At 43.9% G+C, this 26,844-nt stretch overlaps 1 protein-coding gene across 4 annotated transcripts in view; it reads right to left on the bottom strand.

The window, feature by feature from the left end:
- The window catches only part of TRAF2 (TNF receptor associated factor 2), a 156,134-nt gene that overhangs the window by 62,254 nt on the left and 67,036 nt on the right, over positions 1 to 26,844 (bottom strand). For all 4 annotated transcript variants that reach the window (XM_029611590.1, XM_029611591.1, XM_029611589.1 and 1 more), the window contains exon 5: positions 9,695 to 9,856. In XM_029611590.1, the coding sequence (XP_029467450.1) occupies positions 9,695 to 9,856 (162 nt within the window). The remainder of the gene's footprint in view (positions 1 to 9,694; positions 9,857 to 26,844) is intronic.

Raw genomic sequence — 26,844 nt, 5'->3', positions numbered from 1 at the left:
TCAGGAGGCTCCACTACCTGAGCCCACATCCCATTTGGGCTGTCTGGGATGAAAGGACTCAGACCTACTGAAAGATTGAGTCCTCTGAAAGGTCGCTCCTCTGTAGGGTCGAAAACACTTGGATTCCATAGCATGACCTCTCATGTCAAAGGAGTGCGGTCATCTGCTTCTTATTCACCGGCAACCGAGGAAGCAGAAAATTCACCCCACTTATTGGCCATTTTCACCAACTTACTCCCAAACAAAAGCGAGCCTTTAAAGGACAGTTTCATATGGTTAGTCTTGGTAGTCGCATTGGTCGACCAATTTCTCAGCCATAACTAATACCTGGCTGCTATTACTGAACCCACCCCTCTGGCCAAGGTGCGGACCAAATCGCAGCCCATATCTGCCAAAAAGGCGGCTTCTGGCTCCATAACTGCCCTGGAATTCATTCCAGAGTTATCAACCTCCTGAGAGAGAAGTAAACAAGAGTGAGCCATCAGGAAACAACAAGAAGCTATCTGTAAGGTCATCACCACTGCTTCAAATTCTTAAGGATGGCCTCAATCCTTCCATTGTGCACATCCTTCAAGGCTGCTCCTCCCTCCATGGGGATATTTGTCTGCTTAGAGATGGCACAGACAAGTGCATCCAATTTGGGAAAAAGCAAATGCTCTCTCACCACTGGATCCAAGGAGTATAGGCCTTCCAAAACCAGACCCCCTTTGAAATTAGATTCCAGGGCGCCCCAGTCAAGATCAACCAGTTCTTGAATGGCCTCCATAACAGAGAAAAGACAAGAGACTTTATGCAAAGAAATCAAAATGGGATTTTTCTTTGGCTCAGATATGAATCTGCCCCAGGTGCTCCCAGCATCGTTAATTTCTGGGAAATCAGAGCCAGTAGCTCATCTCTATGAAAGAACCGCTACATAGTTCTATACAGTTCCAGTCTCCGAGGAATTTCCCAATTCTCCAGAGAGTCAGGATCAGTCTCATCATCTGTGCCATCCGGATCCCTATCGGGAAATCCTGCTGCCGATCTAGGTGTACTGCAGCACTTAACAATAGTACCAGGTGAGTGAGAGATCACCATCTGCGACTCTGACCTGGCAGGATTGGACGGGGCTGAGGACAGTGCCTGAAGAAAGCATTATAATCCTTGAAAAAAGTTGTACCCTAGAAAAGGCAGAAGGATCCATGCCAAAACCAGAAGGCATCTGTGCTGTGCCCACTGAGCTACCTTCCCCAACTGATGAACCAGTTAAGGGAGTTCCAAGCTCAGGCGCCCTTCCTGACATGTCTTTACCCAGGCCCTCATTAAGGCTGAAAAGAACCAGGCTTAGTAAAATTAGAGGAAGATAATGCTCCCTGAACCTCTAAGCAGCGCTAGCACAAGTTAGAGGAAATGCCAGGCTGAGATGTCTGAATATGACAGGCAGCATGGAGGGAAAGGTATTTAGGTTTCTTAGCTATAGGCACCATCAGGCTGTCACAGTATGCTCAATAGGTGACTGAAGGTGTGTGTCCAGCTGAATTCATGTTTAAAATAGTCTTGTATCCAAAATTTAGGAACCCAAAACCTATGCGTCCAAAATTTAGGCACCCCGAGGTCAAGCATCCCAAACTTAAGTGCACAACCAATGCGGCCTAAATTGTACGCCTAACATGGACACTGCTATCACCTGGAAGCCCAAGCAGGCATCTGACTAAGCGCCCAAAACTGTACGTACAACCTGGATACACAGTCAGACACACTTGCATGGATCAACGCTCCTGAAGAGGGCAGCCTAACGTGCAGGAAAAGGCGCACAAAAACTCCGGCACAGCCTACCAACCAGTGCACATAGAAAAGCCCAAGAGCGGGGCCTAGCCCAGAAGAGCTGCTCAACCCACCAGGCTGCCCATGTCCCTTAACATCCCTCGGGAGTGGGAACAAATGTCGGAATAGCCCTACAAAAAAAACCCTCCTTTCTCTGTCTTCCTTTTTTTTTTTTTTGTTTTAATTAATCCTTACCTGAGCTCAGTCCTTCCTGGCTGAATTCAGAGATGGTCTCCAGCTGCGGGGAGAGAGCGCATATATCATCACCGCTGTGCTCGGCTTCCTGCACTCGCTGACTTTCAGCTGTTTTAACAGCTAAGTCCATGCCGGCTGATAAAACCAGCTACTGGACCAAGGCATTCATCTGAGGAACCACAGAAATCACCTCGGGAATTCTCAACTGGGGGAGGGACCATTTGGTATCACCGCAGGAGAGTGGGGCAAATTAAGTTTCATTTTATTTCTCCTTCTAAAAACTTGAAGCAATCCCCAGTAGGGAGATGCATGTCCATCATCTGCTGGAGACTGAGAATACTGGCACGCTGAAGTCACTGCTTTGCTCTGTCTCCATCTGCTGGTAGAGGTGCACAACCCACTGGTTCTGGATTAATCTGACTAGACACTAAGAAACTTTTGTTTGGGTACCTCATTAGCTGGTTCTTTAGCATAAAGGCTGTGATCATTTTTAAAGGCTTCTCCAATGTCCTCAGTAGAGGTAATCAAAGAGTCCTGTTCATTTTTTATACCACTTTAACTGTGCTTTGGCCAAATTTGCTAACATAGAAACATGACGGCAGAAAAAGACTATGGCCCATCCAGTCTGCCCATCCGTCCAATTAATTAACATTAAAATTCTCATCACTTCCTTAGAGATCCCATGTATTTATCTGATGCTTTCATGAATTCAGATACTGTTTTTGTCTCCACGGATTCCACTAAGAGGCACTTCCACACATCCACCATGCTCTATAAAGAAATATTTCCTAAGATTACTCCTGAGTCTACCCCCTTTCAATCTCATCTCATGACCCCTTGTTCTGGAGCCTCTTTTTCATTGAAAAAGGCTCACCTCCTGTCCTTGAAAAACATATTTCAATATCACTATCATACCTACCCTATCTTGCCTTTCCTCTAGGGCAGGGGTGGGCAGCTCCGGTCCTCGAGGGCCACAAACCAGTCTGGTTCTCAGGATATCCCTAATGAATATGCATCAGAGAGATTTGCATGCACTCTGCCTCAGTTGTATGCAAATCTATGTCATGCATATTCATTAGGATATCCTAAAACCTCGACAGGTTTGTGGCCCTCGAGGACTGGAATTGCCCACCCCTGCTCTAGGGTATACACGTTTACATTTTTAAGTCTATCCCCATATGCTTTAGAATGAAACCACTGACCATTTTAGAAGCCACCCTCTGGATATTGTTTTGAAGGTACAATCTCCAGAACTGTACACATTATTCCAGGGATCTATACAGGGGCAATAACACCTTCACTTGTTTGGCCACCTTAAGATCATCAGATACAATTATCCCCAGATCCTGCTCTTGATTTGTCTTAGAAGAATTTTACTTCCAATACTATACGTTCCCCCCTTGGATTTTTGCATACTAATACATTTCTCTAGATTTTTAAGCTTTAAATCTTAGCTGCCAGACTTTAGACCATTCTTTGAGCTTTGCTAGATCCCATCTCATGTTTTATACTCCTTCTTGGCTGTCCACTCTGTTACAGATTTTGGTATCATCGGCAAAAATATAACCTTTCCCAACAATCCTTCTGTTATGTCACTCGCAAAAATGATGAAAAGAACCGGTCCAAGCACAAACCCCTCCTCAGAGAAAACTTAATTTACCACTGCCCTACGTTGACTCCCTCTCAACCAGTTTCTAACCCACTTTAGGATCCATACCAAGGGCATACAATTTATAAAGTCTTCTGTGTGGAACTATGTCAAAGCCCTTGCTAAAATCCAAGTACACTATGGGGTAAATTTTAAAACCTACGCGCAGGCGTCCATGTGCATGCGCTACCTGGCATGCATACATGGATGGCGGACAATTGTGCACCTTGTGCGCGCCAATGCCCGCGGTCTTCACCCATTCCCTTCACCCGTTCCCTCCCAGGAAGTTCCCTGGGAGGGAACGGGTGAAGGGAATGGGTGAAGACCGCGGGGAGGGAACTTCCTGACCACCCTGGGAGGGAACCGCGGGGAGGGAACCGCGGGGAGGGAACTTCCTGACCACCTAACCTAACCTCCCTTCCCCCTTCCACCCCCTAGCCCTATCCTAAACCCCCCCCCCCGACCTTTATCTTACCTCTTGCGCCTGTCGGCACGCGATCCTCTGACACAGCAGCAAATGGCCGCTGTGTTGGAGGCCTCTGGGCCCGCCCCTTTTTCAAAACCCCGGGACTTAGACGCATACCAGGGCTTTACGTGCATCACCAAGCCTTTGTAAAATAGGCCCAGCGTGCGTAGGGCGTTGAAAATCTGGCCCTATGTCTAGTAGTCTCCCTTGATCCAACTCTGATCAGCCTATCAAAACATTGATCAGAACCATCTGAAAAGATTTACCTCTGGTAAAACCATGCTGCCTCAAATCTTGCAATCCATTGGATTCCAAAAATTGCACTAACCTCTGCTTTAGCAACGATTTCATTAGTTTTCTCACCACAGTGTTCAGACTAATTGGCCTGAAGTTCCCAGCTTCCTTCTTCCTTCCACTTTTATGAATAAGAACCACATCCGCTCTTTTCCAGTCCTCCGGAACTACTCCAGACTCTAAAGATGCGTTGAAAAGGTCAGCCAGCAGAGCTGCCAGGAAATCTCTTAATTCCTTTGGATGTAGCCCAACTGGCCCCATTGCCTTATCTACTTTAAGTTTAATTAGCTCCTCATGAACACACTGTTCTGAAAATTGAAAATTGAGGTTTACTTCACTTCCCATCTTATTTGTGTTTGTTTTATGTAGACCTGCTCCAAGCCCTTCCACAGTGAACACAGAAAAGAAATATTTGTTAAGCAATTTTGCTTTTTCCTCAGCCTCTACATTTTTCTCCCCTTTAACTTAGAGTTTCACAATGCCATTTTTGCATTTCCTATCACTAACATATCTAAAAAAAATTCTTGTCCTCCTGTTTTACCATTTTCTATTTTTTCTTCTATTTGAATTTTCACATTCATTACTACTTTCACATCTCAATTTTTCCAGAAATTGTTGCCTGTCTTCCTCTTTCTGCGATCTCTTGTAGTTTATGAATGCTAACCTCTTCTCCCATATTTTTTCAGCTACTTCTTCAGAAAACCACAACAGCCTCTTTTTCCTCTTCCCTTTATTTACATTCCTAACAAAATGATTAGGTGCCCTTATGACATATCCTTTTAGTTTTGCCCACTGCCCCTCTACTTCCCCTAGCTTTACTAATCCAGCTAACAACTCCTTGAGGTACTCGCCCATTTTGAGAAAATTAGTTTTCTTGAAGTCTAGGACCCTTGCTTTAGAACGAACTTTCATTTCTTGCGTCCTAATAATGAAACGCACCATCCGGTGGTCACTAGTTCCCAGAGGATCATCCACTACAGCATCAGAAATACTGTCCCTGTATGGCCTAACTTGTTGCCATATTGAAACAATTTATGTCTAAATACAAATAGTGATCTGGTTGCTCTATGGTGTAAAAGATCATTTAACAACTTTGTGCCATCACTATGTTGGTAATTCATCTGATTTTTATAATATGTTAGCCATGTTTCGCGATCTAATATGTCTATTTTCTTCCTTCTGAGAGAAAAAGAGAGAGAGAGCAAGCGAGAGAGAGAACACACCTCTGGGGAGGCACACATATTAGTCAACTATTTATACCACGGTAGGAGGGTCAACTAGTAACTCTAGGTGAAGTTTTGGTGGTGGTCTAGGGTTTGGAGGGCAGTTTTACATGCACAGAGGTACCAACAGCACAGTACACATCAGAGAAGATTTGATGTGATTTGGAGTGAGGAAAGGTACACAAAGATTTGTACAATGTACTCTCGCCCTAGCTTGATAGCAGCTATGAGTTCAACAAACTAGGTTGAGAGTACAATTCTCATCTTTGTGGGCTGCACTTGCTTACAATCAAGCAAGGTACAGAGAACATGGTACAAATCTACTCTTTTCACCTTTCATCCCTCCAAATCATATTAAATGGTTGCGGATGGTATCTGTGCTGTTCGTACGTATGACTGTGCATGTTAAACTGCCCCCTAAAACCCAACTTACCTCAGAAACCTCACCCCGAGTTACTAGTGCCCCCCTCTTACAGAGGCATAAATAGCTAAAAAATCAGCAGGCCTCCACAGAGGGTCTCTCCCCCCTCCCTCTCCCAAAATGGGATTTGCGATAAATCTCATTTCAGCTGTAACGCACAGCTATTGCAGGCATAACGCCAAGAAAAAAAAAGGTGTAGTTATTTCCAGCATTAAATCCCATGATAGTGTGTTACTTTATCGCACACAACGTTAAGCAACCTTCATTTCCATTTACTCCACCCAAACTCCTCCCACTTGAACAACATTTTTGAATTTGCATATGTATTTCATGATGCGGTATTTATTGCATGTGTTAAGGCGTTATTGCTGGCATTAGCGCCCTAACGCATTTTGATAATGACCCCCTCGGATAGGGAGGACTTAAAGATTGGCTATATGATTTGAAACTGAGCTCATTGGGAGGAGAAGTCGGAGAATCCTCTCCCCCAGTCAGCAGGCAGGGCTCCGACAAAATGTCCGCCGTTCCCGCGCGCGCCAGCGACGGACCCGGATGTGATCGCGATCGCTGTTCTGCGCCTCGTGGCAAAATGGGCCCAAAATCTCCCCCCGGAAGAGCCCTTCCCCCCGGGGAGGCAGCGGGCTCAAGCCCCGTCCCTCGAGAGGCGCAACCCCGCCTCCCCACATGCTGAGCACGATAGCCCTCATGGCATCCTGGGAGGGGGGGGGGGGGGTGTGGTGGTTTCCAAACAGCGCGGTAGGAAAGAAAAAGGAAGAACTTAAAATACCCTGCCGACTCGCGGCCTTCCGGAGCTCTGGGAACGCTGCAGCACCCGAGGAAACTCATCTCGTGGCGCCGAGGGGAGGGATCGGCCCACCGGTTAATCCCCCTCCAGAGAGAGATGGCCCTCTGGGAACAAGGCTTTTAGAGCTGCCAGCCCCTGCCTTACCTCTACCTGCTAAGTGAAAAGCACTGAGCTTTTTTTTTTTTTTTATACAACCAACTTGCTATAGCCAAAGGTGTTAACTAAAGTATCCAGAGCCTTAGAACTCTGTAAAAAAAAAAAAAAAAAAGTAACTAAATTTAAAGAAATTGAAAAATCAGGACAGCAGGTTCTGTCAACCCTTCTGCTGAGAGTCAGAGAAAATACTGAGGGATCGCAGGTGGCACACCAGGTTAAGAGGGGTACCTTTTCAGTTTTTTTCTCCGACTCCCTCTGCTGGAAGGGAGACACAACCCAGCAGTCTGGACTGATTCTGGCATGGACTGATTCTGGTACATACAGGGAAAGAGGATTTGCATTCAGACAACAACCAACAAGGACTTAACTACACAGTTTGGGTAAACAAATAAGCGTGGGGGTAGCTTGCTTATTGCGGCGGTTACTACCCTAAACCAATTAAGCCTGATACTTCACTCCGAATGCGCATACAGCGTTTCTCTCTGCTTCAACAGCAGGGGGAAATGTGGAAGAGAGGATTTACATTCAGACAACATCCAACAAGGCATTGATCTGTGCAGTCTGGGTAAACAAGCATTGGGGTAACTTGCTTGATGCGGCGGTCATTACCCTTAACTATTAATCCTTATAATTCACTTTTGATGCAACTCCAACAATACTCTCTTTATCAACGGCAGGGGGTGGCAGGAAATTCTAATTAAATAGTTACCAACAAGGGCCCTGAACTTGGTGGTCGGTGAAACAGATAAGTATGGGAAAATAAGTGTGGGAGCTTGCTGGGCAGACTGGATGGGCCGTTTGGTCTTTTTCTGCCGTCATTTCTATGTTTCTATGAGGAAGCTGATAATTGACATGAGGTCTCTTCAGCCAGAAGTCGAGCTATCTTTTTTGCTCACTGCCTCTGTGCCTTGGGGGACATTCTCCCACAGTCACAGCAATTGGCCTGGTCTTGATCCGGGCCCAGGCATAAAGAACAATAGTTTGGCAATCTGTGATAGAGATTAAGTGGCCACAAATGCATTATTTAAAGTCTGAGATCTTTCTTTGTGCCATGGTAACTCTGAAAAGTGCTTTTTTGGGCTAGCCAAAATTAGAACGATTGAAAAATCTGGAGGAGGAATCGAGAGAGACAGATTCCATTTCCGTGTGAACTGTGGATAAAAAAAGAACTAAGGAGACTTATGGAAAGCTCGTTTGCACGAAATCTACTGTACATGCCCAGTAGGGCAAAAGCCTTAAGCTTTGAAAGACAGTTCTGCCTAGTGTTGCCTTGATGATGTCACCCCTGCAGTATGGCTAATTCAGCCTGCTTATCAACAAAAAAGTATTTTTCTATTTCTTTATGAATACTTCCTTTGCAAAAGAGATTATGAAAGCCTGTCCTGCTTGGTCATGCCTATCACTATGTATCATGTAAGATATGGAGTGGTGCTGTGCTATTTGTCAGCAGCAGCATCCTGACATCTAAAATAAATAGAACAGGAAGAGCTGAAGCATGTCATCATATGAAAATGCTTTTTTAAAATCTAGGAAACAAGACATCATAAAAAGTGACAACTAAACAAAATAAAAAGAATTTGTGGAGGAAAAAAAAAAGGGGGGGGGGGGAAATTTGGATTTACAGAAGGCTAAGTGCATAGGCAGGTCACTATTTTAAGAAAATTAGATGGTGTGCTACTTTGTACCTAGTACAAAGTTAAGAACAAAAGAAGTTGCCATACTGTTTCAGACCAAGGGGCCATCAAGCCTAGCATCCTGTTTCCAACAGTGGCCAATCCAGGTTGCAAGTATCTGGCAAGTACCCAAATCTTTAAGTAGATCCCATGCTACTAAATCCAGTAATAGTAGTGGCTATTCCCTAAGTCAACTTGATTAATAGCGGTTAATAGACGTCTCCTCCAAATCTTTTTTTAAACCCAGCTACACTAACTGCACTAACCACATCCTCTGGCAACAAATTCCAGAGCTTAATTGTGCATTGAGTGAAAAAGAATTCTCTCCAATTAGTTTTAAATGTGTTACTTTCTAACTTCATGTAGTGTCCTCTAGTCCTATTATCCGAAAGAGTAAATAACCGATTCACATTTACCCTTCTAGACCTCTCATGATTTTAAAGACCTCTATCATATTCCCCCTCAGCCATCTCTTCTCCAAGCTGAACAGCCCTAACCTATTTAGCCTTTCATCATAGGGAAGCTGTTCCATCTCCTTTAGTATTTCTGCAATGGCCTTATCTTCCCCAAGAGCCCCTTTAACTCCTTGGTCACCTAACGGACCAACCGACTCCCTAGCAAGTTTCCTGCTTCGGATATATTTTAAAAAGTTTATTATGAGTTTTTGCCTCTAAGGCCAACTTCATTTCAAATTATCTCTTAGCCTGTCTTATCAAGGTTTTACAAAGTTCATTCTAAAATTTTATTTACAAACTCAATTCTATGCAAATGTGTAAAATCTAAAATTTTATTAAAATTTGACATTGAGTCACATGTCACCCAGTTGGCTCAATCCCCTCATTGCACACAGCAATGAGGGGATGGCTTTAGATCACTCAGCTCACATATAGGCTGGAGATGGGAGTGCCACGGACAATCCAAGGGTGCAGAAGCAAATGATGGGAGGCAGGGGAGCAGAATACCTGCCCAGGAAGAAAATCGGTATATATACTTTATTCTGTGCACCATACCTTTATTTCAGGGAAGTAAAAGGCCCCTTTACAGAATTTGCAGTTCAGCTTTCTCTCTGGGCACTCCCGCTCATTGTGGTGCTCCGTATCATTCAGTTTGATCATTGTTTTACAAGACGGGCATGGTATCAGCATGTATGGGCAGCTCTCCTCATGGGTGCCCTATAAACAAACAGAAAAAAATCAATTTATTGTGTTAAAGATTGTGGAGTAAGTATTATGTACCAAATATTTTTGGATAAGCTGTTACTAGTTGATTGCCACATCAGTTCCTATATTCCCCCGTCAGTCTTCAAAAACTGCCTAGCCACTTTATTTCAAATCAATGTCATGGGAGTTTGTTTCATGTGGTGTAGGGTGGATTGGATTACTTCTATTCTTGTGTATACTGTACCTTTCCTGGCCAATTATATAATGTCTACAGTTCGCCACTGAAAGAACTGAAAGGAAGCTGCTTCAGGAGTCCATGGACTTGTTCATGAGTTTCCACATTAATCCTAGCAAAAAGCTAGAGTACAGCACAATTTTGTTTATTAACACTTGTTGCATCTCCAAAAGAGAGGGATGGCATTACAACAATGAAAATGGATATACACAAGAAGTACTTCAATATTTAATACTGGTTTCATCTAAATCGCATAGCCGACACCCTCGGACGTCGTGCGATGCCCCCAGGCAGAGGATGCAGACCTCATGCGGATCCATAATGGACATGGTCCGCAGGCACTGGGGGCACCAACGAAAACCGGACACCATAAAAGTAAGCCAGCGAACGGTCAATGGCCAGCGGCCACCTGGGAGCAACATGCCAGGAATTGACCGGAAAGAAGGCAGTAAAAAGAAAAATACCTACCGCGCCGGAGAAAGAACTGACCGAAGAAGGGGGACCTGATGCAGGACAGGCATAAAATGCTGTTTTTAAGCAGAAAAGAGATTTGTGAGCAGAGCTCCAAAAACCGTGAGGCAACTATCACCGTGGGAAAAAAAAAAAAGATACTGAAGGAGGATCTCGTGGTGGATGCAGATAGCAGCATGTTGGGCTTGCTCAGTGTGCCAATCAAAGTTCTAGAAACTTTGACAAAAGCTTTCAGTGCTGAGCTCTATCTGATGATGTCACCCATCTGTGAGGACTACCATCCTGCTTGTCCAGAATTAAGTGTACATTTTTTTTGCATGTGTTCAATATTTGAATTAATGCCAAAATACATATATTTAATACAGAATTAGATACAGGAATAACTGTGGGTGGGACCAGTCCAAGTGAGTTTTCTCATCCTGCTTGGTTACAGAGCTGCCTAACTAACAGCTCTATCTGCAGGTCTCAGGAAGACAACCAGTTGGTTTTATTTGTAGACAGTCAACTGCAAACACAAGTGCAAAGTGATGCACATAGGGAAAAGTAACCCACACTGTAGTTACATGATGTTAGGTTCCATTTTAAGAGTTACCACCAAGAAAAAGATCTAGGCATTGAAATCACAGGCTCCGTGTGCTGCAGAGGTAAAAAAAAAAGCAAACAGAATGTTAGGAATTATTAGGAAAGGAATGGTGAATGTCTTGCTTGAGTGGTTTAAGTCTTTCTCGATAGGGTGAAAAAGTTATGGGATAGGAGGCAATGTCCTTTTGTGGACTTCAAAGAAGAGGTTAAAAGAAAGGAAAAAGTAGGATTAAATGGTCTACTTTCACAGTGGAAAAAAGTAAATAGTGGAGTGACTCAGGGATCTGAACTTGGATCAGTACTTTTTAATATATCTATAAATGAATTGGAAGGGATATAACAAGAGAGGTTATCAAATTTGCAGATAACATTATTCAGAGTAATTAAATTACAAGAGGATTGTGATAAATTGCAGGAGGACCTTGCGAGACTGGAAGATTGGCGTCCATATGGCAGATGAAATATAATGTGGGCAAGTGCAAGGTGATGCATATAGGTAAAAATAACCTATGTTGTGGTTACATGATGTTAACTCCCAATATGGAACCTATCATCCAGGAAAAAGATCCGAGTGTCATTGTTGATATTACATTGAAACCATCAGCTCAGTGTGCTGTAGTGGTCAAAAAAGCAAACAATGTTAGAAATTATTAGGAATGGAATGACAAATTTATTTTATTTATCGAGTTTTATATACCGTCGTTCGATTTTGCCATCACAACCGTTTACAATTTTCGATGGGATCCGTTAGTTAAGGAGTTAGCAAAATGTTGCTTACCTGTAACAGGTGTTCTCACAGGACAGCAGGATGTTAGTCCTCATGTATGGGTGACATCACAGGATGGAGCCCAATCATAGAACACTTTTGTCAAAGTTTCTAGAACTTTGACTGGCACCTACTGGGCATGCCCAGGATGGCACTAACCCTGCAACCAGCAGGGGTTCCCCTTCAGTCTTGTTTGAAAGCTAAAGTGCCAAAAATAAAAATAAGAAAACGTAACGAACCCAACACCGCGGGGTGGCGGGTGGGTTTCGTGAGGACTAACATCCTGCTGTCCTGTGAGAACACCTGTTACAGGTAAGAAACATTTTGCTTTCTCACAGGTCAAGCAGGATGGTAGTCCTCACGTATGGGTGAGTACAGAGCTGAGGATGTCCGAACATGCAACAAACGTACCCAAAGAAGTGCAACAGGCACAACAACTGGGGTGGAATTTGGTAGAGGGCATCCTGAACCCTAACGGGTAGGCGGAAGGGTGTTGGTACATCAAGTGGCAAAAAGGTTGCACAAGACAGATTGGCCAAAGATGGAATCTTGTCTTCCAGCCTTGTCTAGACAATAATGGGCTGTAAAGGTATGGAGAGAACTCCAGGTAGCAGCCCTACAAATATCAGGAAGCGGCACTGAGCAAAGGTGCGCTACAGAAGTTGCCATGGCCCTGACCGAGTGTGCTTTAACACGGTCCTGAAGTGGAATGCCTGCTTGCTGATAGCAAAAGGAAATGCAGTCCACTAGCCAGGAGGAGATAATCTGCTTACCCACCGATTGACCCAATCTGATGGAAGCAAAGGAAACAAACAATTGAGTACTTTGCCTGTGGGCAGCTGTATGGTCTAGGTAGAATGCTAGAGCCCGTTTGCAGTCGAGGGTATGCAGAGCCTGCTCTCCTGGATTGCAATGGGGCCTGGGAAAGAAGGTGGGTAGTAAAATGGATTGATTAATGTGAAACTCCGAAACTACCTTAGGCAAGAACTTCGGGTGAGGGCGGAGTACGGCCCGGTCATGCAGAAGTTTTGTGTAAGGCGGATAGGTAACTAGGGCCTGTAACTCACTAACTCTGCGAGCAGATGTTATAGCCAATAGGAATATCACTTTCCATGTGAGAAAGCGAAGATCACAGGATTGGAGAGGCTCGAATGGTGGTTTCATGAGCCGACCCAAAACCAGACTGAGATCCCAAGAAGGGGCCGGAGGACGCAGTGGAGGCTTAAGGTGAAGCCTTTCAGAAAATGTGTTATGAGGGGTTGCACCGAAATAGGAACATCCCCGACACCTTTATGGAAGGCAGCCACCACACTGACATGCATTCTGATGGAGGAAGTTTTTAGACCTGATTCTGACAAGTGCCAAAGATAGTCTAGAAACTTCGTAGTGGAACAGGTAAAGGGATCAAGGGACTGAGAACACCATGATTTAAACCTGTTCCATTTGTAAAGATAAGATTTTCTCGTGGAAGACTTCCGTGAAGCAATCAGGACACGAGAAACTGGCTCCGAAAGGTTGAGAGGCTGCAGGATTAACCTTTCAACATCCAGGTCGTTAGGGACAAGGCCTGAAGATTGGGGTGGCGTAGGCACCTGTTGTTCTGCGTGATCAGAAGCGGGTCCTTCCCCAGGGGAATGTGCCTGCGAATGAAGAGGTCCTGAAGAATCGGAAACCACAATTGACATGGCCAGTGAGGTGCTATCAGGATCATGCTTCCCTTGTCCTGATGTAGCTTCACGAGAGTCTTCGAGAGAAGTGAAAGTGGAGGGAATGCATATAGGAGACCGGCATCCCATGAAAGGGAGAACGCATCTCTTGGCTGTGAGTGTTGGCTGCGAGTGAGAGAGCAATAGTTCTCTACTTTGCGGTTTTGAGGTGACGTAAAGAGGTCTATGTGAGGGTAACCCCAATGTTGGAATATCGAGTCTGCTACTGTGGGGTTGAGAGACCACTCGTGTGGTCAAAAGGTGACACTCAACTTGTCTGCCAACACATTGTCCACTCCCGGCAAGTAGGTGGCCCTGAGGTACATCGAGTGGGAGAGGGCCTCCGCCCATATCTGTGCAGCCTCCTGACACAGGAGGCGGGAGCCTGTTCCTCCTTGTTTGTTGATGTACCACATGGCCACCTGGTTGTCCATTTGAATCAGGATGACCTGGTCGGGGAGGCGATCCTGAAATACTCAGAGCATATTTGATTGCTCGTAGATCCAGGAAATTGATCTGGTGTTTGGCTTCCTCTGGAGACCAAGACCCTTGAGTTTGTAAATTGGCAACGTGTGCTCCCCAACCGGTGTTGGAGGAGTCTGTTGTAAGGGTTATTTGAGGATCTGGAGCTTGAAAAGGAAGGCCTTGAAGGAGATTGGCCTGATTCTTCCACCAAGCTAGAGACAGACGAAGTGGGTTGGTTATGTGGACAACAGCTGATAGTGGTTGAGATGATTGAATCCATGTGACCTTAGAGTCCACTGTAGGATCCTCATGGCAAGACGAGCCATGGGAGTGACGTGTATTGGGGACGCCATGTGTCCTAGCAGGACTAGAAAGTGACGTGCAATGGAGCGTTGTCGAGACTGCAGCTGATGGGCGAGAGAGATGAGAGCTTGTTCTCGAGGAAGAAATGCCTTCGCCTTGAGGGTGTCCAAGTCTGCTCCTATGAACGACAGGGTTTGCGATGGGACCAAGCTGGACTTTGGATAATTGATGAGAAACCCCAGAGAGATCAGGGTGTGCAAGGTGAGACGTAGGGACATCAGAACAGCTTGCTGTGTGGGAGCCCTGATCAACCAATCATCGAGATAGGGGTAGACGTGGACACCTTGAGTCCTGAGGAACGCTGCTACTACTACGAAGCACTTGGTGAAGACTCGTGGAGCAGAGGCTAGGCCGAATTGTAGCACTTGATATTGGTAGTGCTTTGGGCCTACAAGGAGTCGCAGAAATCTGCGATGAGACGGAGTTATTGTGATATATGTGTAAGCGTCCTGGAGGTCTAGAGAGCAGAGCCAGTCTCCCCTTTGTAGTAGGGGGAGGAGGGAACCCAAGGTCACCATCTTGAACTTTTCTCTTTGGAGGAACTTGTTTAAGGCCCGAAGATCTAGTATCGGGCGAACGCCACCTGACTTTTTTGGGATTAGAAAATACCGAGAGTAGAATCCGAGGCCCTTCTGGGAGTAGGGCATTGGTTCTATTGCTCTGGACTGGAGGAGGAGGGAAATCTCCTGTTCCAGGAGCGGTGAATGGTCTGATGTTCCCCACGTCAGCCAAGGTGGAGAGCCCGGTGGAATGGCAAGAAAGTTGAGATGATAACCTTGAGTTATTATGGTGAGCACCCACTGGTCTGTGGTGACTGAGTGCCAGATGTGGCTGAAGTGGCACAATCTGCCTCCCACTAGTACATGCTTTAGTGGAGTCTGAATGCTGCTCTCTAGAAAAAAAGTCAAAAACCAGATGCTGGACCTGGTTGAGGAGTTGTTTGCAGCTTTTGCCTGGACTGGCCTTTCTGGTAAGGCTTAGTAGAGCGACCTTTGGACGAAGGAGGATAAGATTTCCTTTGGCAGTAAAAGGATTTCTTGGGCTCCTTTCTGAATGTTTGCTTAGCAGGATATTCAGAAGGTATCAAGGAGAGTTGGCGAAGAGTCTCATGGTGATCCTTGAGTTGTGCCACTGTCTTTTGTATTTGCTCACCAAAAAGATTATCTCCAGTGCAAGGCAAATCAGATAGTCTATCCTGGACCTAAGGCTGTAGGTCTGATGACTTTAGCCAGGCCCATCGCCTTGCAGAAATGGCTGTTGCTGAAACCCTGGAAGCGGTGTCAAAAACATCAGGCAGATCTTATCTCATGCTTTTCCGCTTCTAAACCCTTTTGAGCTAAGGCGTGCAATTGGTCTTGAGACTGTTGAGGTAGGGACTCAAAGTCCTATATTTGTTTAAAGAGGATCCTGTTGTACTGGGTCATATAAAGTTGATAAGAGGCGATGCGGGATATAAGCATAGCCCCTTGAAAGATACGGCAACCTATAGCATCCAGGAATTTTTGTTCCTTTCCTGGAGGATAGGAAGAATGAGGCTTGGTTCTTCAGGCTTTCTTTTGGGCTGATTCAACCACTGAATGGTTGTCCAATTGGGGCTTCTGGAAACCAGGAGTTGACTGGACTAGGAATATAGTGTCAGCTTTCCGATTGACTGGTGCCACAGAACCAGGATGTTCCCAATTTCTTTTGAGAAGATCCAGGAGGACATCATGGATGGGAATAGATGTTAGTTCTTTAGAAGCATCTAAAAATTGAAGAAGCTTCATCATCTGATGTCTATCATCTTGTTCTGTCTGAAGTTGAAAAGGAACCACTTCAGCCATTTCCTTCACAAAATTAATGAAGGACAAGTCCTCTGGCGGAGAACGCTTCCTGCTTTCAGCGGGAGAGGGTGGCTATGGCAAGTCATCGGTATCCTGGGATGAATCGTCAGTCCAGTTATCATAGGGATCATCTCCAGCACCCCCAGTATCCTTGGAGGGACGAAAAATTGGTATACCTGAAGGTACCAGGCGAGGCACCCAAGGCATCGATTGTGTCACCGGTGGCACTGATGGTTGCACAGATGGTTGCACAGATGGTAACAAAGATGCAATCGGTGAAACCGATGATCTAGGCATCGGAAGGACTCCCGATGGCAGAAGGAACGGTGTTTCTCCTTCTTCTGTTGATGAAAGAGGAATCTGAGAGAAAGGCACCGGGTCCATTGGAGTCGTCGGATCCCTCGGAGGAAAAGCAGCGATCAGTGCTTCCATTCTCATGAGTAACGGTGCTAGCGCTGCTGGAATGGGATCGGCTACCGGTTCAGACATCGGTACCGGTATCAATGGAACCTTGAAGCATTGCATCGCTCTGCTGACGGCCTCCTGAATCATCTGATCCAGTTCCTCCCGGAAACCTGGAACATGGAGCCCCGATGCCGGAGGAGGAGGTGGCGTAGCCGGAGGGACCACCGTTGGAGGTGGAATCGCGGCTCCTATCACTGGTCCCGGTGAAGGTTGACTCAGATAGGTTGACTACCTGAACCAGATAGGGACGGTGCCTTTTCTGGACAGGCTTTCTTCAATGGAGGTTCAGACGATGACGACATCGAAGCTTTGCCTGCATCGACAGTCTGAGACCTGAGATGTTGATGCTTTTCTCGACAGTCACCTCTGTCCTTTTCATGAGGGGGAGTCGTCGATGCTGGTTGGACACCGGCTGGTGCCAGATGATGGTGCGACATAGACAGTGTCGGTTCAGATGACGTCGATGCTATGGACGGCGTCGGGGTTTTTGACCGAAAGAGAAGTTCCATTTTCTCCATTCTAGCCTTGCGACCTTTAGGTGTCATGAGGGCACATTTGGTGCAAGTAAGGACATCATGCTCGCTACCCAGACACATTACACATACCTGGTGAGGGTCAGTAATGGACATTGTGCGGGTGCAGTCCGGGCATCGACGGAACCCCGACGCCATGGCCTGTGAAGAAATTTAGCCGCGGTCGACGGCCAGTAGGCCGTGAAGGCCAAACTAGACAGGAATCGACCAGAATCGGGTAAAAAACTTACCGGAGAAAGTTGTATAATAATTCCGTGAGCTCCTGACAGGAATCTCTGTTGAGCTCTTAAGTCGCGTGGCTACTGCTGCGTGGAAAAAAGAAGACTGAAGGGGGACCCCTGCTGGTTGCAGGGTTAGTGCCATCCTGGGCATGCCTAGTAGGTGCCAGTCAAAGTTCTGGAAACTTTGACAAAAGTGTTCCGTGATTGGGCTCCATCCTGTGATGTCACCCATACGTGAGGACTACCATCCCGCTTGACCTGTGAGAAAACATATACATTAAAGACAGAATAACAGTTAATGCAGTATTGGGTTAGTTGTACATATTTGCTGTTAATGTTACAGTTTAAGAGGGTTGCTAGGATCTTATAGGACAAAGTTCATGTGGAGGGCTGTGGTAACGTTTTGTTCAGCTTGATGAACCATATCGTTTTCTAGGTTTGCTTGGAAGAGGGGTGAACATAGTGGGGGCCAGTGAGGTGGTGTGATGTCATAATGCCTCTGTATCACTCCATTGTGAGACTGCACTTTGAATACCGTGTGTAATTCTAGTCACTGCATCTCAAAAGATATAGTTGCACTGGAAAAAGTACAGTGAAGGGTGACCAAATCCATAAAGGGCAAGAAATGGCTTCCCTATGAGGAAAGGCTTAAGAGGTTAGTGCTGTTCATCTTGAAGAAAAGACAGCTGATGGGAGATATATGATATGATAGAGATCTACATATTCATGAAAGGACTTGAATGGGTAAATGTGAATCAGTTACTTGCTCTTTCGGATAGTATAAGGACTAGGAGGCACTCCATAAAGTTAGCAAGTAGCTCGTTTAAAACAATGGAGAAAATTCTCTCTCACTCAATGCATAATTAAGCTCTGTAATTCACTGCCAGAAAATGTGGTTAAGGCAGTTAGTGTAGCAGGGTTTAAAAAAGGTTTGAATAAGTTCCTGGAGAAGTGCAGAAACTGCTATTAACTGGAAATAGCCACTGCTTGTTGCCGGCATTAGTAATATGGGATCTGTTTAATGTTTGGGTATTTGCCAAGTACTTGTGACTTGGATTGGCCATTTTTGGAAGAAGGATATTGGGCTTGTTGATCCTTTGGCATATCTTATGCTCTTATGAGAAAACAGAGGGTACAGTTGGTCAGAATTTTTCATCTTTGATAAATCTTGCACTAGAAGTTGCTTCAGGGCTCAACCCTCTCTTCGGTGCTATTTAATGTTTACTACGCACCAACTGGGGGGTTGATGTACACATTTTTATTCCAAACAAAACTGGGGCTCTATTCATTTTTCTTTTTTGTCAAATTGTTTGCATGGCATCAGAAATGTGTTGGTTTTCCAAGGATTGTCTTTAAATATAGCCCTTATGCTAGGACTACCTAATACGACATTAAGACCACTGCAAATACTTCAGAACACAGCAGCTAGAATACTAACCGGAAAAAGAAGGAGGGACCATATAACTGAAACCCTAGCAGAGTTACATTGGCTACCAATTGAACACAGAATTAAATACAAAACCCTATGTATCATTCACAAACTAATTTATGATGAGAAATCAGAGTGGTTAAACACAGCATTACGGGTACACACTCCACACAGGAACTTCAGATCAGCAAATAAAGCACTCTTAACCATTCCATCAGTTAAAACAGCAAGACTGACCCAAGTGAGAGAAAGAGCCCTATCACTAGCAGGACCCATAATCTGGAACACAATGCCTCCAGAGATCAGACTACAAAGTGATCTCAAGGCATTCAAGAAAAGTTTAAAAACATGGCTTTTTAAACAAGCATTTTACAAAGAGATGAGAGAATAGAGAGAAATTATTCAGGAAAAGACAGAAAGGCACAGACACACAGTACTTAGGACTTTAAAGTAGATTAGTATATGAACTCTACACAATAAGCATAACTATAATACTATGTGTGATAAAACTACCCGTACCTTGTACCTTGGTACAATTGGTCTTGAACTACTTCGCTAAATGACTATGTCTAATGATTTATTGTAACCGAACCTTTGACGGCACCTGTTAGAATGTACTATAGTACACTTTCACCTACATTAAATATGTGCCTACATGTAAACTGTTGCAATAGTATTTAACTTAGCAACGGTATAGAAAAGTTTTCAAATAAATAAATAAAGCAAAGCTATTGTAGATTGGTAAATCTTTACCACAAGTATGTACACAGGTTACTTATGAAGGAGATATTTTGGAAATACAACTGGAACTAGAAATTTGGAATTATTGCTGGATTCCAAACCTACCCTCCAACCTCAAGTTAAGTTGGCTGCAAAGTCAGCAATTTTAAAATTGAAAACATTGAAAGCTTTAAAGGCTGTTTTACAAAGCCTTTGACAGCAGTCAAGGAAAGTTGGAATCCAAGCCTGGGTCAGGATCCAGGAAGTCAGGCCGAGGAGGGAAAGACAAGACAAAGATAAGATACAAAGTACAGGCAAGACAAGAAACAGGATACAGAAAGACAAGAGGCAAGACATAGAAACCAGCAACACACACTGGGACACACAAAGACACCAGGGGACTTTTGCTGAGGCGTTGGGGCTGCATGTCAAGGAGCTTTAAATACAGAAGGGCAGTGACATCATCAAAGGGTGCCGCTGGACTTTTCACGCCACGGCTCCTTTAAAATTCCAGGCGCGCCATGTATGCATGCCTAGAAAAGCCCCAAGCAGGAGAAGGGGAATGGCAGTGGCTGTTTGCCAATGGCATCCCTGCCGCCAGAGTGCTCAACTGGCATTGAGGGTGAGTGAGGCAGCTCACGGGGCCAACGTGCAAACTGCCAATCGTAACAGAGGTCTATAAAATAATGAGAGGACTAGAATGGGTAAATGTTAGTTGCTCTTTCAGATAATTCAAGGACTAGGGGACACTCCATGGAATTAGAAATTAGTACATTTAAAACAAATCGGAAAAAATTCTCACATTCAACACACAATTAAACTTTGGAATTCATTGCCAGACGATGTAGTTAAGGCAGTTAGTGTAGCTGGGTTTAAAAAAAGTTTGGACAAGTTCCTGGAGATGATGTCCATAAACTGCTATTGATCAGGTTGACTTAATGAATAACCACTACTTATTACCGGCATTAGTAACATGGGACTTTACTGTTTGGTTACTTGCAGGGTGCCTTGTAACTTGGAAACAGAATGCTGGGCTTGATGGACCCTCAGTCTGACCTAGTATGGCAATTTCTTATGTTTCCACTCCAAAACATGGCGATCAGCACACCCCAATTCCCCTGGTCCTCTTGATACCCACAGGCCACTCTATTCTCCAAAGCCTTGTCCAATTTACTCAAATTTACTTAGTACTGTAGCAAAATGTTCTGAACTCTCTCCTTAGAGACTTCTCCTGATCTGTTTGCTGCTTCTGAGTAAAAAGGTTACAACAGGATTCCTCTAGGTTCCAGTGGTATACTAATGTTGTGTACTTAAATCAGTCTCAATCAATTCATCTAAGGAAAATAGCCTCAGTTGGAACAAAAAGTTAGTATTTATAACTTCTCATCTGCCCTTTAATAGCATAGTGACCAATTTAGTATTTTTCTTTTTTTTTCCAAATTTTATTTAATAACTTTAACGATACAAAGATCAGAATTATGACATGTGAATAAAAGAACAATGACAATCCCCTTGCCCTCCCCTGGTGGACCCGAACTAATATCACAGTATGCGTGTACCAGACACATTATGTAGTTATACCAAGACACTGCAAGTCAATACATTACGTTTGTCAGTGACAGCGATGTTTCCTTCGTTATATTAGTAAAGTCCTTCTATAAGCCCAATAGGGCGAACATATATTGTCATAACAACAACAACACACTTTAGTATTTTTCTAACATTTTGATATTAAAAATGGGCATCCAAAATTGAACCCCATACTCCAGATATGGTCCAATAAGGACTTTATACAATATAAAAACAACATCTGTATCCCAAGCTTCCACCCTTGGGTCTAGTTTTGGCTGCTATTATTTCATTTTGCAAATGCATTCAAATGCATCATCAATTCATATGCCAAGGTCTTTTTTCTGACTACTATTAGCCAATATTGCCCTTACAGTATATTGTACTTACTCATTCTTGTGGCCCAAGTGCATTCTCTCTCTCTTTTTTTTTTTTTGCTTAGATTTAGTTCATGCCTTTTCACTGGTAACACAAGGAGAGTTATATTCAGGTACATATTTCTCTTCCCTAGAGGGCTTGCAATCTAAGGTGGTTATTTATCAAGCCAATCAGTCATTTACCATGCAGTAAATGCCTTGCAATAGCAGTAATATATATACATTGTGTTATTTTATCCCTGACAATGCAGAAATGGCAATGAGCTGTTTTGAATGCAAATACTCTGCAAATGCATGCAAAGTAGCTTATTACTAGGCAATGCCATAAAAAGCGTTTTCTTGAAAAATTGCAAGCTATGTTATTTCAATGAAAGTGATAGGGGCATAAGTTTCAATATAGCTGACTGGCACCATTTTAACACAGATGGCGCAAGGCACTGTGGGGCACTCTTGAGCCTCTTTAGGCCACCAGGCATAGTGAATGACAAGGAAGGGTCTGGCTAGGATGGGGAGATTTTTTTTTTTTTTAACAAACGGACAGAGTTGAGAAAGGAAGAGGGGGGCCTGCATGTATTTATTTTTACATTTATTTATTTATATATCAGGTGTGTGTTGGGGGGGGGGAGGGGGTGTCATTTGGGTTGTGCTGGCCCTGTGAAAGAGTGTCCCTGAAAACCCTCCTTAAACAGGGCTGAACCAGGCATCTATCCTGGTCCACCTTAAAAACCTTAGTCAGGCAGCTCAGAGGGAAAGTTCCTGAGAGCTGGAATAAGATCTTAGGCACAGAGAAGGAATGAAAAGGCCCTGGGAAGGTGGAGAAGGCAGCTCCAAATAATAGAACAGACCTACTAATATTGTTTGCTGGAAGTACTGCAAGGTGCGCAGATTATATTATGTTATTTTGCTGTGAAGAATAAAAGAGAGGGCTACAGTCTGGCATGACTGTCCTTTAGCAAGTCCACAGACCATGCATGCTATCTTACATATATTTATTTATTTATTAACTTTTATTTACCGACATTCGTGAAACACATCATGCCGGTTTACAAAGAACTCAGGCGGGAAATACAATAAAACAATATAACAATATAAAACAATATAACACAATAATAATATAATATAACAAGATAACATTGCTAGCAGAAACAAAAATCAGAATACAAAAAGAACCAAAATGGAGCAATAGCAGAAGGGGGGAGGAGGGTCGTAGGGAGGGAGGGGAGAAGGCATATCTAGATGAAATATAAAACAAAGATAAAATAGAGAAGAGGGAGACTATGTACAGTAGGAATATGTACAGGTACTGTTAACTTAAGAAGTACTACGGAAGTATTGGAAAACCGGCCATATTGATTGGGCGGCGGTATTCACTAGGATATAACTTAATTAATGGGAAACTGAGGGTGTAGAGGGAGAGAGGAGTACAGGGGGAGAAGGTGGAGGCCGGGTGGCCCAGGGATCTAAGGGTGGCTGGGTGGGGAGAGGGGATGGGGGTGGGTTGGGCGAAAGGAGGATGACAGGGCAGGGGGAACTGAAAGGTGTGGTGGCAGGAGTGAGAGGTCGGGCGGGTGGAGTTGGGAGAAGTTAAGTCAGTTAAGTTAGTGTCAGTTTTGGGATTTTCTGCACTAAGCAAGGCACAGCCAGAGATCCATACCTAAGAACAGAAAGGAAGGGGTTTTTTTTTTGGGGGGGGGGGGGGGGGGGGGGTTTCTGTGTTGAGAGAAGTCGGGCCCTAGGGAAGGCACAGGCCAAAGAGGCACATTTAAGAAATGTGCAGCGGTAACTTGAAAGTTTAAATTTATAATGGTCTAAAGAAGGTAGTTCCAACTGGATAGATGGTATATAAAATGAGTTAGTGCTGAACAAGCTGGTTTTATTTTCTTTCCTTTTTTTTTTTCCTGTTTATAAGAAAGGAAAGACTAAGTAGGGCCAGGCCCTCTAAACACAAGCCAGACTCGTTTGCACTAGAGCCAAAATGCAGGACTGAATTCAAACCCTCCAGAAGGAAAGAGGCAACTGCAAGAGAGCCAGACTGCCTGGGCTTGTACCAGGAAAAAGGTAGAAGCAGGACCTGCTCTCAATCGACAACTTAGCAGAAGTAAAGCCAGAGGAGGGCTCGGGACACCTGGAAGCAGAGGAAGCACAGCAGCCTTGTGAGTCACCTGATTAATGATGCTCCACCTAGGAACACAAACTCAGACATATAAGGTCAGCTCAGCCAAGGTCATCCAGGATAATACCAGAGAGAGTGCCCTGAGGATGACGTTATAGGGAGGCCTGGCGAAGCACCACAGGAGCCACTGACTGCACCATTGAAGCAGACAATGGGAATGCATACAGAAGTACAAGAAAAGGCATGGAGATTGGAGAAAAGAAGTATGGGAGCTAAGTAAATGAATCTACAGAGACTGTGGCCCAGGTTCAAGGAAACCCACAGCAGGGCCTTGAAGTTTGGAACACTGAAAAACTATGCGAGTGAATGTCTCCGTCCATGGAGAAAATTACTTACCTACGTAAAGAGAATGTTGAAAGATAAGATAAGATCTGGAGTCCTTATTGGGCATGGCATACACTCACCTTACTTTGATTGACAAATGTCTTTATTTTTTTCATCTACACTGCTGATTGGGCCATTTTTATGTTTCTGTATCTTGTGCTCATCTGTACTTTGTTATTCAGTGTCCTACGTTCAAAAATAAAGTAAAGGGTACACATCTGTGCTGTGTTTGGATGAAAAAAAGACTAAGGAGCCCACAGGAACTACCGCATATGCTCAGTAGAGCAACAGCTCTACGAGCTAAGATAGAAGGGTCCATTTAGTGCAGTCAAATGACATCACCCACATGTCATGGCTAATTCAGTCTTGTTTGTCGATGGAGAGAAAAACCCTTAGTAAATCAGCCCCTATGTTTTACATTTTAAAGTGAGTTATGTTGCATTTAAGAGTCTGTCACACCACAAAGACACACCAAAGCACACTGGGGAAAGGGACAAGGCAAATAGGTGAAAAAAAAAAAAAAAAAGAAGGACAACACAAGCATAATACAAACAAAATCCACCCCCATTTCTCTGTTTCACCTCAGTCAGTTCTTAGCATGACGCCATGCTCCAAGCTCTCTCCTTCTACGCTAGCTGCAACAAGTTCTTCTCTTTCCAATACAGCAACATTACCTGGCCTCACCTCCTACTCTCATTCTTCCCAAACACGACCACCACAGATAGTATTATTCCTAACAGTGCAATAAAGCCTTAAACATCAAGACACTAAATTCCCTACATTATAGAAAGCAAATATTATGTTTGCTTATGCTATTTACTGAAGTTCAAATCAGATCGATGAGGGGACTTTCCAAAGCTTTAGAAGTGTTCTAAAGCTTTGGAAAGCGTTTCCTCTAAATTTCAAGGTTCCATAAACTGAAGGTGTGGGGGGAGAAGGTGACTTCACTAGTTTTAATCACAATTTAAAATTTCCACAAAGTCACTCACGCCCAAGGTTTTCTTTCAGCATGAACAAGCTGCCAAGCAGTGGCTACTGGCTACATAACAGAACTTGAAGTGCTGAACTCTTGAACTGAAAAAGATTTTGTCGCAGGACACAGTTATTAAGGGCATGGTTCTGGCAACCTCCGTTACAAGTTTTACTACTTTTTGATTAAATAAATACATCAATTTATGATATCCTTAATCGAAATGATTAGGGCTGTTACTGCCTTCCACAAATTCCTTAGTAAAATGCACTGGCAAACAAATATGATACATTAAAGGATCCCGAAATATAGCAAGGCTGGTACTGTAGTGTGGCCAAATCAGTGATGCAGGAGACATGCGTTGATATCTCCTGTCTGATGAGACTCAAGCATTCTTTGCAATCAGGAGGGAAGGTAGTCGTCAATAGGCGTGACCTTTGTTGCCACAAAGGCAACACCAAGAGAAGCCTTTCTCCCAGCCTTTAAAAAATGCCAAGGTCTGGTCTCTGGGGAGAAGGAGAAAAAGAGGAATCAAAAGAACACATAAAAAAGACCTTTCTCTAGCTGATCCCAGCAACATGAGTCTTCACTCTTCTAACTAGTTAATCAAAAGGCACTAACCTGCTCAGTTTGATTGATGAACACACAAGTTTCCACTTTAGAGTTTTGGTAACTTGTCAGGGCTCAAACTAGCATCCAGCAAAAGGGCAGAGGCTCAATTTGACTTAAAAATTTATGTGGTAAAAATAAATTTAAAAAAGCAAATGGTCTGGTTTGCACTGAAGAATAAGAGCGAGCTGACTGCTTCATGTGAAAACGAAGAAAGAAAAAAGATCAATCAGGAATCAGGCTAGGTTTAAAAAAAAAAATAAAAGTAAAAGTGAAATAAAAAATTTGTTGGGGAACAAAAAAAACCACCAAACAGCTGCCTAACTGCTTCAAAGCAGTCTCATATTTCACAACCACCACCCCTCAACCCCTCCTCAATAATGTTCCATATATAAACTGATAAGGCCTTTCAACCAGCATCCTCTTTATTATGTCAACAAAAGCAGCTTTGTCTTTTAGGTACTTTCCTGACTGATTGCCTGCAAAGTTTAGGGACTTTCCAGAGCAGCATGTGGTATGCACTAGAGTTTGTTTCAAGCTGACAGCAAACAGTCTGCAAAACCTCAAAGGATTATTCCTAGGACTAACTCTCTCTGACATCCTCAAAAGGTATTTTATGAACGTCAAAAATCCAGACTTGGCCACACTCAAGCGGACTTTAGTTTTGTCTCCTTTGTTTCATGTTATCACATTTTCAGAGGCTGCTGGAGGGAAAGGGGGGGGAAGAGAGAGAGAGAGAAAAAAGAAAGAGAAAGAAAGAGACCGAAAGAGAAAGAAAGACTGCCACTCAATATATGCACCAATATAAGGGGGACACTTTGTTTTGGGGGTATTCATTGTAAAACTGACATCAATAAAGAAATTTAGTCCTTATAAGCGATGAAAAGGAGTTGATTTGTACAATGCAGCTAGCAGAGACTGCAGTGTACAAATCAACTCCTCTTGTTAAGATTTTCATCATTTATAAGGTCTAAAATTCTTTAATGATGTCAGTTTTACACGGAATACCCCCGAATGTTTCTGTAACATGACCCACCTCCTAAAAACTCACCCCAAATCAAAGTGCCCCCCCTTTACAATGGTGCATACATTGAGTGTCAGGCTGAGCCCTAAAATCAGGCTCTCTCTCATTGCGCATAAGATATGCGTGTAAAGGCCGCAGACATATGCACGTGAAGAGCGTTTTAGAACCTACGTAC

Source organism: Rhinatrema bivittatum, chromosome 8 (assembly GCF_901001135.1).
Source record: "Rhinatrema bivittatum chromosome 8, aRhiBiv1.1, whole genome shotgun sequence".
NCBI classification, from domain to species: Eukaryota; Metazoa; Chordata; class Amphibia; order Gymnophiona; family Rhinatrematidae; genus Rhinatrema; species Rhinatrema bivittatum.
Note: the sequence above shows the minus strand (reverse complement) of the source record. Positions and strands in the feature narration are given on the sequence as shown.